The sequence below is a fragment of the Myotis brandtii genome, unplaced genomic scaffold (genome assembly GCF_000412655.1).
Source record: "Myotis brandtii unplaced genomic scaffold, ASM41265v1 scaffold378, whole genome shotgun sequence".
Lineage (NCBI taxonomy): Eukaryota > Metazoa > Chordata > Mammalia > Chiroptera > Vespertilionidae > Myotis > Myotis brandtii.
Window position 1 is genome coordinate 1,052,513 of NW_005364521.1, and position 11,946 is coordinate 1,064,458.

Here is an 11,946-nt window from a genome sequence, read left to right on the forward strand (position 1 = left end):
GCATGGCTGCCGGCTGCCATCTTGGCTGACAGTTAATTTGCATAAGGATATGCTGATTAGCCAATGGGAAGGGTAGCGGTCGTACGCTAATTACCATGTTTCTCTTTTATTAGTGTAGATTACTTGTAAAATACCTGCTTGGGGGTCTGCCTCCCCTACTAGACTTTGAACACCTTAAAGGTAGGTCAGTGTTTTATTCATCCTTGTTGCCCCAGCCATGAGCACAGCACAAAGCAGCTAGTCTGCTGTGTAGTCTTAGAGGAAAAATCACTTTACTTTTAGGGCCTTGATACCTTTCCCTAAACCAGGGCTCAGGGAAGAGGGTCGCTGAGAGGAGAAGATAGGCAGTGGATAAGAGATCTGCAAACAAATTTGGGAGAGTTCTTGGGCTCCCCACTAAGCTATGATATGATGCCATTAAAAGTTTTATTTCTTATTCCCCAAAGGGGACAGTATCTTTCCACTAGTAGTTTCCAGACCCACAATCCCTTTCCAAAGATGTGGCAGCCCTTAGGAAAGACCGGAGGGGCTCTGAGAGGCCAGGGCGAGCCTGGCAGGGAAGGCCTGCATCCCTGGTGGCTGTGCCTCCATCCTAAGAGATGTGTGGGAAACGCCAAGGCCCAAGGTCAGTGACCAAGGCTCTTGGCAACTGGGCCCCTGCCCGGAAGTGCAGCATCCCTTCCCACCCAGGGACCGTGACAGCTTCGGATCCAGTCTCCGATCTCCAACACAGAGCAAGGCGGGGGGCACTCTGTGAACAAACCTTCAGGGACCGGAGCTGGTCCGGATGCCAGTCCCATCTCTTCAGTGCTGAGTCACTAATGGCGACAGTTTTGTGGCCTCAGATCATTGCCTCTACCTCCCTAGGGACCAGGGACCAGGAGTGAGGAGGTGCCACTGAGGTCCTACGCTCCTGGACCAGGCTCTGACTTACCATTTCTGGGAGGGCTGTAAGTCTGCAATCAAAGAAGTTATATTACAAAAGATATGGTTTTTAGAATAAGGGAGGAGATATTTCCTCTTCAGCTCTGAGCGAGGACATCTCCCTCTAAGAGAAGAATGATTAAAAACATTATGTCTGAGACCACTGAAGAAACAGAAGAAAAGACTGAAGAGTTCTTGTTTTAAACACAGGACAGACAGGTTCTGAGGAGCTTTGGGGGGTAGAATAAACACCAAAGAGTAGGAGCTCCAGGGAAAGATATATCAACTCAATGTAAGAGAACTTTTGACAGGATGAGCTGTAGGAGGGGCAGCTGCCCACCACGAAGGAGCTTCCGTCAATGGGGGGATGCTGCCTTCAGCTGGCGATGCTGTTGGAGGCATTCCAGCATCCGCCAGTGGAGGTGCTAAACGGCCTTCAAGGTGGCGTCCACGTGGGTGCCACCTTCCAGAATGTCCCCGTCTGTGCTACCTTTGGTCCCAAAGTGTGTCACCGGAGGAGGATCTTCTCTTGCTAAAGCTGCCCACTTTACAGACTCAAAAACTCAGGGACAGCACTTCAGTGGCTGGGAAAGGTAACAACTGGACAAAGCGGGCAGCCACCTCTCACCTGAGAAGGACATTTAAATTATGGAAGTCCTGTAGTAATTAGCAAGTCTGAAACCTGGAGAAAATTTTACTTAGTTCCAGAGTGCATCAACTCCGTTTCTAAAGCGTTTTCTGGGCAGCCCCATCCCTTGCAGTAGGCCCTAATCAGTGATGGCGAACCTATGACACGCGTGTCAGAGGTGACACGCGAACTCATTTTTTTGGTTGATTTTTCTTTGTTAAATGGCATTTAAATATATAAAATAAATATCAAAAATATAAGTCTTTGTTTTACTATGGTTGCAAATATCAAAAAATTTCTATATGTGACACAGCACCAGAGTTAAGTTAGGGTTTTTCAAAATGCTGACACGCCGAGCTCAAAAGGTTCGCCATCACGGTGCTGTCCTCTCCTCTGTTTTTACTCTTCGACCCGATGACAGAATTGAGGCTATCATTTTTGGAATGTTAAGGGAACTAAAACGTTCGCCTTACTCTCTCACCTTGCTTACTAAATGGGTGACGCCAAAACAGAAACATCACAGGTGATAATATCTCCCCTTAATGACAGTTTAATTTTAAAGCTCTGGAGGGTAAAATCTGATAATTTTCTAGAGTCAATATTTACTTCATTCCTGCTCTAGACTGAGTGATGTTTTAGGCACTGTACAGCCAATTAATCCTTGATTAAATCTGCAAGATGACACCATAGAGATTAAGTGACTTAAAATCTCCCAGCACAAATGGGCCCAGCTTGCATTTGAATTGAGATCTGACTTAGCCCGTTTCTACTAAGAGAAACTCCCAATATAAATGGAAAGGCCGCTAATGAGCAGTGTTTTGACAGGAAAGAATGCATTTGAATGTTAGTAGGAGCTTATTAAAATAAGACTAAAAACACACAATTTCCAACATGTCAGGTTAGGCCCTCCTCAAACACATGCTAAGATATCTCCATACAGCTTCCACTTCAATATGAAAAATTGAAATTGAGCCCTAAGAATAGCATGAGTTTATTTTATATTGCACTTGGGCTCTGAAGCTTAGAGCTTTGAGATAACAACAGAGACAACAGAGAGTGCTGGACCCTTGAAGGACCTTTGCGGCCCCGAGTTCAGCAACTATGAAAATGGACTAGTGCCCCAGGTCTCACTGGGAGTCAGATGAAGCTGTGGACTCCCACCTCCAGAAAAAGCACATTCACACAACATTTTGCCCACCCCTTCATGGTCTTCAGATGAAGAACTCCTCACCCAATCTCCCTTCATGAATGAGAAAAGTGCGGCTCAGAGAGTTTAAATGACTAGCCCACGATCACACAGACAGTTCACAGCAGCGTTGGTATTGAACCCTAGCCTCCCAATTCCCAATCTGATACTGTACAGCATTCCTCATTCCAATTCAGGATCAAAAATTTTTTAAACATAGCACATTTTTTTCCTAAAGATACCATTTTCTTCATTGTCTCTTTAAATAGTCCTTATATTCCACTGTATTTTTGTCCCAGTAAAGACAGGAAGGGGTCACCCAGGCTGTTTCGGGAGCGGTAATGAACAGAACAGCTCTTTGCTAGAGGGAGACCACGAGTAAAGACCTTTCATGACATTTTTAAATTAACCTCATCTAAGAGCTGAGCCCAGCTGTGATTGAAATAAGACTCCTGACAGTCACACTTACATCTGGCTCTGGGGGAGGGGGACTGTCGACGGAGAAAGGAAGGATAGGACTGTAAGACTTGGATGTATTAAGTCCTTAAGGAGAAAAGTTCTCCTCTTGGGTTTTACCATCCTTCTCCACTGCCCGGGGCCCTTGCAGACACCAGCCTGCAGGCTGGGAATGGGCTCTGCACACAGGAGGAAGGAGGAAAGGAGGGAAGGAGGGAAGGATGCCCTCGGGGCAGACACAGAGCCCGAGGCAGCACTGGGGCTCGATGCCCACTACAGAGGTGTGCGCCCGCACCGCCCGGCTGTACTTACTGTCCTCATCACTCAGATCCCTGTCCATGGTCCAGATGTCCAGCCAAAGAGGTTTCTGCCCTTCCAGTGGCTTGGCCGCCAGCATCTGAGGGACTACCCTCGGCCCCTCCCGGACGGGAGGCCCATTGTTGCCTGATTTGAATACAACAGAGGGAAACATCAGAGGGGAAGCACCTAGCCCATGAGAGTAGCCACTCTGGGCCCATTGACAGAGGTTCCTGTAGCTCCTACTCACCATGCTTTCTATGTGCCAGCCTCTTGCTGGGTGCCTCTAGTTGCCCGAGTCCTCACCACCCAGGAGGTGGGCACTTTTAGGTGCCCATTCACCTGAGCTGAATCCAAACCTCATGCGCCTGACTCAAGCCGGAGCCCTTGACGCCTGTGCTGCATTGCGCAGTAGGAGGCGGGCTCTGAGTGTCGGGGTGGGGATTGCAGAAAAGTGTAATAACCATGAGGGGGGTACCTCCCCAAGGGGGAGAGAAGAGATGGAGGGGCCTCTCAGGTCGAGCGTCACATCATCTCACTGGGGAAGACGCGAGGTCACACAGCACATTGTGGGCACATTGTGGGCACAGCCAGCTCCCGACCCAGGCTGCGTGGGCCACTGCTGTCGCACCAACCGAGTCCCCTGTGGAACATCTGGGGCATTTCTCAAGGTCTCTTCCAAGCCTTTTGCTTGGGGCTTGGCCCTCCTTCAAGCCCTTGGAAGCTTGCCCCTCTCCTTCAGATGAGTCTAAGCAATGGACACCTGGGCCTGGGTCACCTGGTGGCAGAGGTGAAAGCGTGTGCGCTGTCCCCCTCCCCCTGCGCTGCATTCTTGGCAATGGCCCCTGACCCCTGGGCCTGGGGCTCTCTGGCCAAGGAAGCCTTGCTCCGCAGGGCAAGGGGACGTACATGCCAGTCCTCCAGGAACACTGGCGGCTGCGATCGCCCGGGATGCACTGATGAATCTGTCACGGCCGCACCAGGCGGAGACGGCTCCGAGGTGTGCCACCAAGTGCCTTCAGTCTCTCTCCACTGCTTTCACCTCATCACTCACTGCCCACCCAGCAGGGTGCTGGCGACAGCCATGAAGGCTGCAGCAATATTTGACAAATGCTTCTTATATCCCCACAGACGGCTCAATGCCCACACATAGGTTTTTATAGTTGGTAAGAGCACTGAATTTCTTAAACTGGAGAGTTATGTAAGTTTCATTATTGTATATGCATGAGAAAGACCGAGATCCTGAGGAATGAATTTGTCTTTTGATACCTTTATACATTAAGCAATGATTTTAAGCCCTTGTAGAACTGTCTCCATGGGAACAGGATGTTTGTGGCTGGCTGTATGTATATTTCACTCTAAACATAATATGTGTGCGTCTATGTGTGTGTGTTTAAGCTAAAACATTACAGATAGATAGATAGATAGATAGATAGATAGATAGATGACAGAAAGATAGATAGATGATTGATAGATAGATCAACCACCTGTGGCTTAACTAAAACAATATACCACTATTATATCTTGAATACTTTTTAAGCAGCAATATATACTTGCCTAAAGCCCTCCGGCATTTGAAAAACAATCATAGGAAATCAGTAAAATGACAAACAGAAGGAATAGAATGTTAAATAGAGCTGAGTATGAAAGGGACCAGAAATCTTGAGGTTGCCAGATGCCGACAATCATGAGTTGTATCTCAGGAACCCGAGAGTGTAGATCAAAAGGAGGGACAGTCCCTTGCTAAACATGAGTAATGGGTTAGTTAGATGACATAGTAATGGGTTAGTAAATATCTCTTTAAATGCATGGAAGGTGAACAAACCAACTAATCTTGCTTAGGCATTGAGACAGGAGTGCTGTCTTAGGCAGCTTGAGTGACTCGGGGAAAATAATATGCCCGTCACCACCCAGTACTCATGGTGTCAGGAGCAAGCATCACTAATTGTAGGACCCAGGCCTGTATGAGGCAAATTCTGGTTCCCACCTCCCACTATTGTCAAAGGAGTTTGGGGTGTGGGAAGGGAGGCCCCCACTCTGCGCCAGGCACTTCACCTTCATCTGTATCACTGCTGTTGATATAAAAAAGTGGGCTTCTTAGAGCTGTTCTTCCTGAACTGGTCCTCAGTGGTCTACAGACATGATCCATCATAGCATCCTCATGTCCTGCACATGGCAAGTGCTCCTGAAACATCTGTTCTATTAAGGCAGCTGCCTAAGAGTCAACCCTACCCATTTGTTGCTGTCTGAGAACCTATAGAGTCAAGGTAATCTCTGAGTTTGGTCTCTGAGCCTGGAGGCTATGTCAGAGTTGCGGGACACATGTGAGGGTCGGGCGCGGCTCTAGAAGGGAAGTCTAGAAGGCACACTGCATGACTGCAGGGGGATATGCTGGTGAGGGAAGTGCCTAGAGGGAGCGCTCAGCAGTGCCTTCAAGAATTTAAGGGCTGTCAGGAGGAGAAGGAGGCAGAATTGAATCTCAGGACACCTATCCATGAGCACGAGTGCTGAGAGCTGGTCCGGAAGGGGGACCATTTTCCACTTACCAAGCAGAAGATGTATCCGGTGCGCAGAGCCTCCTCCCGTTGGACCGGGCCTCTCGGAAGGGCGTTAAAGCAGAAGCTTCGCAATTACACAAAGCGAACAGTGGTCGCAGAATCAACCGTTTGAGGCTTCAGAGTCGGTGCAAACTGGGTTCAAAGCCCAAAAGTGGATGCTGCAAAAGTAAAACATTCCTGAGGGACAGGTGAAGGGAATGTGCCCAGAGGGCAGGACTTTGAAATGCACCTGACTGTGCATTTTGCCTGGGAAAAGAAGCACCACAGGTACAAGTCTATACCAACTCATGAGCTGCGGAAAAGTGGTCTGGCTGGATGGCCAGGGGCATCACTGAAAAACTGGTGGCAACAAGATCTGGGAGCGATACTGTGTCAATTTCTCTAAATGGGCAAAGAATGTGAAGATACTTGTGCCCCATGCTAACGCACACCAAAGGGTGACTTGAGCAGAGGAGAATTTTATAATCGAGTGGATGGCATGACCCACTCTGTGGACACCCCCATCAGGCTCTCTCCTCGGCCGGTGAGGAAATGCACGGGCTCAGCAACATGGGTTTCCACTCACCCGGGCTGAGTGCCCAGCCAGAAACTGAGTCCTGCTGGGGCGCCCTCCTGTGAGGTGAGGGGAACTACCTGAGTCAGGTAGATTACATGGAACCACTTCCATCACAGAAGGATAGCACTTTTTTTCTTCTAAAATGGACACTCTGGGTATGGATCTGCTCTCTCAAAACCACCATATCTGACCCAGCTGGTGTGGTTCAGTGGTTGAGTGTCAACCCACACACCAAAAGGTCACCAGTTTGATTCCTGGTCAGGGCACATATCTGGGTTGCAGGCTCAATACCCAGTGAGGCGCGTGCAGGAGGCAGCCAACGATATTTCTTTCTCATTGATGTCTCCCCCTCCCTTCTTCTCTCTCTCAAATCAAAAGCATTAAAAAAAAATAAAAACTATCATCTCTGGACTCCAGCAAAAAGACCAGGCTGGTTAAAAGACAGAGGTTTCTGGCAAGTAAATCTGATGTCTAAGTAACCAGAGAGTTCACCAGATCCTCATCCAACTGTTCAGGTGCCTACTGTGGGCCCCTCCTGAGAGGTAAACCAGGTAATTCCTGCCCTCAAGGAACTCCCAATCTTAGGTGGGAGACAAATTCATAACCAAGTACTTACAATGCAGAGGACCCAAGGCTGCCACGGCGGGGCAGACAAGGAGTTCTGGAATATGGAGGCTTCCTCCCTGTGACTACACCTCCGTGCCCTGGCCCTCTCGCTGGCTTTTCTCTCACCAAATGGTGGCCACCCAGGCCACCAGGCTTGTGTGGTGTGTCTGCCCCAGGCTTCCTAATGAATTCACTGGGCTGGCCCTCGGCTCTTAGTTTTCGCTCAGTCCATAGGAATCACCAAGGGGTCTGTCAATAATACAAATTCCCAGGCTCCATCCACCCCCCGAAATCCTGATTCAGGATGTGTCAGGTGGAGGCCTGGACTGCGCGTTCTTTTTACGAGACTCCCACCAACTCAGGTGGTCTACACTTTAAGAAACACTGGCTTAAGGAACCCACTCGGTACAACTCAGCATTCTAACCTTTTATTTCTTAAAAAAGTCATTTCAAGATACAACCCATAAAAGTTTATTGCAATTTCCCACCATCTGTCTTTGATTTCTTCCCTTTTTATGGAGGAACTTTCTTCAGCTCGGGATAAAGATTTATTATAATGCTGGGTTAAGTGCTGTAGGGAGGCCATTCTATCAACCCACAGGGAGGGACCTCATTTTCCTCCCTCAAGGGCACAAATTTCACGGGGGCAACAGTAATAACCACAGTGAGAATTGGGAAGCATTTCAGAGGCACAGATGTTATCTCAGTTGGTGGCAGCTCCACCTGGAGCAGCCTTAGGACATTCAAATACAGATGCCACCCACCCCATGTCTCCTCTCTCCTTCTGACCCCAAAGTGCCACCATAACCACCTAATAAGCTGACATCAAGAATTCACCCGGGATTTTAAATTATTCAGGATTCAGCCATTTCTATATGTAGGCATGTGGAAAGGCTCAATTCTGGGTAAGGTAGATTGTGTTTTCACACAGAAGGTAGTGATTACATAGCACTTTAAAAAATTTTTGTATTGTGATAAAATGCACATAACATACAATTTACCATTTTAACCAGTTTTAAGTGTACACATTCACACTGTACAACCATCACCACCATCTACCTACAGCACTTCTTCACCCCCAGCTGAAGCTCTGTCCCCATTGAACACCAAGCCCCTGCAACCACCATTTTTTCTGTCTCTATGAATATGCCTACTCTATGGATCTCATAGAAGCGGAATCATGCAGCATTTGTGTTTCTGTTGCTGGTGTTTTTCACTTAGCACAGTGTCTTTAAGGTTCATCCATATTGTAGCATATATTTGAATTTTCTTCCTCTCTCGTGCTAAATACTATTCCTTTATATGTTCAGACCATGTTTTCTTTACCCATTCATCCATCCATGGACACTTGGGTTGCACTTTAAAAATCACAATTATTATTATCTCCATTTGACAGGCGGTTTTAAAAGGCTCCAAGAGGTGACATGACTTGCCCAGGATCACGCAGTAAAAAGCCAGGCCTTGCCCAACCAGCATGGCTCAGTGGTTGGGTGTTGACCTATGAACCAGGAGGTCACGGTTCAATTCCCAGTCAGGGCACATGCCCAGGTTGCAGGCTCGATCCCCAGTGTGGGGCGTGCAGGAGGCAGCCGATCAATGATTCTCTCTCATCATTGATGTTTCTCTCTCTCTCTCCTTCTTCTTTCCTCTCTGAAATCAATAAAAATATATTTTTAAAAAAGCCAGGCCTCCTAACTCCTGCCCCTGCCCCGTCCCCCTGCCACACAATGACATATGAGCACTCATTCCAACTCCAGTCTCGCTCCTTCTGGGTAAAGGTCTTGCTCACCATCTATAGAGCTTGGGGTCACTGACTGAGTTCATCAGTGAACACTCACTGGGCACCCACTAGGAGCCAGCCTATCCCGGGCCCTCTCAGCAGTCCATCTCCACCTCAATCCACCCAGAACCCCACAGGAGCCAAGACTGCCCAACAAAGGCCTTCTGCCCCAAAGGGCCTGGCAGCCGCGATAACATTGTCACTGGCTTATCTGCAGGCGGGGTGGATGGAGAACAGTGGTGCCCATGGCAGGAATCGAGGATGAAGTGGAAGAGAATGGTCTTGACACAAATAAGAAACTTGCCCAAGTGGGAGGTTCCTGGAACACTGCACTCAAGGGCCGTCCTCTCCTGGGGAACCAGGGACATGGGCACCTCCCCTCAGGCCAAGTCGTGGGCTCCCGACTGCAGAGACAGAAAAGGCGCTTTCCTGCCTAAACCCTTACAACAACCCCTGAGGTAGATCTTATTCTCTATAGAGGAGGTGGCAGGGGCTCAGAGAGTGTGACTGATGTACCCAAGATCACACAGCTCATGTGTGGCCGAGCCAGGATTCAAGCAAGACCTGTTGGCACTAAGGCCCCAATGTTGACTACTGGAACAGTGGGCATGACTATGTGTCATTATAAGAATGGGGGGAGGGGTGCCATGGTTGAACAACACAGGAAAGTGGTGAAACTCATGTTGCAATTCCTTGGCCTTCGGGAAGCTCACCCTCCCCTTTCCTAGCTGAGTGATGATCATCTGAACCTCGGTCTCCTTGACAACAGAAAAGCCACACTTTAACAAGCGTCCCTCCCTGGCCTTTCTGGAAGTTCCCGAGGAACACGCACCATTCTGTGAGTGCACACTGGGTGTGCTGCCACATGTCACCTGGCCTGATGCTCTCGGCTCCTCCTCCCTCACCCCCTGGACATAAGTGAGGCCCCTCCTGCCAGTCCCTGGAACCAGGCTGTCTCATTTCCCAGAATTCAGTTATAGAAATTTTGGAACACCAAAGAGAACCTCACCAGGATTGTAGACCCTGGCAGCTCCTGATTCCACCAGTCCTGACTCCCCAGGGAACCCCAAACTTGCCAACTGTCCTAATCGACCTGGCCTACCGCCGTCTTAATAGGGCCCAGCCACTCCCCCCAGTGGGTGCTTCAGGTCCCCTTCAGCACCGAGGCGCACACTCCCCAACCCACGGCAGCATGGATGCTCAAGGCCCCAGGGCCCTGTCCTTCCTGAACGCCGGGCCACAGGGCCCCCGTGCCTGAGTTCAGGCCACGCTGAAGGCCACCTACCGGGCTCCCCATGGAATCGGCTGAGGCCTGGCAGCTGGACTCTCCCTCTGCTGCTGCCTGTGCTCCCCCACAGGACCTGTTCCCCACAGCACCCCCAACTGACTCCCACCTGCACATCTCAGCCTGAGCCTTCCTCCCGGACTTTCACCACATCCACCCAACAGGGCCCCACAGCCCCGGCGGTTCACAAAGATCCAGGAACTACATTTCTCACTCTCACAGCAGTTCCCAGGGGCGATGAGGTGAGGCTGGCACCTGTCACCCCCTCCCATATCATCTCTGCCCAAATACCCTACTGCCCCCTACTCCAGCCTCCCCAGCCTGCCCATTGCTCTAAGCCACACCAAGAACACCACCAGGGCTTTGCACTGGCTGTGCCCTCTACCTGGAATTCCCTCCCAGATCTCCACATGACTCACTCCCTTGCTTCTTTCAGGCCTTGGCTCAAATGTCACCTTCCCAGTGAGCCTTCCCTGGCTTCTACTTAAAATTAAACACCCACACACACAACCCCGCCAAATCTCCAGCTCCCTATTCCTGGTTCCTGCTTTAGCTTTTCTTCAGAGCACTTATTACTCCCCACACATTGCCTATCTTACCATTACTGTTGTTTAATATCTGCCTCACCATTCTGTCACTAGGATGTAGGCTCCCGGAGGACAGTGTTTGTCTGTTATGTTTCCTGCTGCAGCTTAGCTTGCTGAACGGGACCTGGCAAATAATAGGTGGTCAATATATGTGTCATGAATGAATGAATGAATGAATGCACAGTCCACATTATTACTCTGGGACTTTATCGTCCTGGACTTCTGAGCAGGACTCTCCAAGGATGATTCTGTTCCATCTATGGAGCAATAGGGGGGAAAAAACAAGTAATGATTAAATATCAGACTTTCACATTTTCAAGAACAGAGGGACTCAGTCTCAGGGTGTCTCATTACAAGGACAGCAGGAGGGAGTCACCGTGACCCTGAGGCTCACCTGCTAAACTAAGGAAGCTTCCCCAGAAAGCATCTGTCCCCACAGGGTCAGAAATGTGGCCTGTGATAGCTCAGGATCCCTCCGTGGCCACAACTCGGAAAGGCACTTCTCGAGGCGCTCTTAGTAGGACCACACAGGCACCCAGGCTGGCGCTTCAGATTCACTCGACCAGAGAACCACTTTCTAGGGTCTGGCTGCCCTCCTCTCTGGGCAAGAAACAGGGGGAGGTTTTCATTCCTGGCTCCTGGCAGGAGGACAGAGTGGTTTGTTTGCAGCAAAAGTCAGAGATACTAATCTCATAATGGGCAAGGCTGCTTGCCAGCAGTCCATGTACAGAGAGCGGGCCCTCTCCTGCTCCCTCCCTTCCTACTAGCCTAATCCGTTTGTCTCCAAAACCAATTTGGAATTTTAAAAGGAGGGTCTATTTGGTCACTTAAATTTTCAAACACAAATTCAATTTGCTCTGGAAGGCACTGCCAGCCTTCCGAGGCCTGGAGACAGCACTGACCATTCGCCCTGTGCCTGTCACCAATGCTGGGGGCCGCTGTGCCTCTCACCGCCGCCCCTCAAGGGGGAGGGTCAGATCAGTGGAATAAACACGTGCTGGCACCTCAGGATTCCTCTTGCCCCACCACTTCATGGTACACGTGGGGAACCGAGGCCAGGAGGAGGGAGGGTGAGTAGCAAGT

General features: G+C 49.6%; 1 protein-coding gene across 1 annotated transcript in view; it reads right to left on the reverse strand.

Moving 5' to 3' along the window:
* SSUH2 (ssu-2 homolog (C. elegans)) overlaps positions 1-3,577 on the reverse strand; it is a 33,441-nt gene extending 29,864 nt beyond the window's left edge. The window contains exon 1 of the mRNA XM_005872364.2: positions 3,507-3,577. Within this exon, the coding sequence (XP_005872426.1) occupies positions 3,507-3,534 (28 nt within the window). The 5' untranslated portion in view covers positions 3,535-3,577. The remainder of the gene's footprint in view (positions 1-3,506) is intronic.
* Between the last annotated feature and the right edge of the window lie 8,369 nt (positions 3,578-11,946).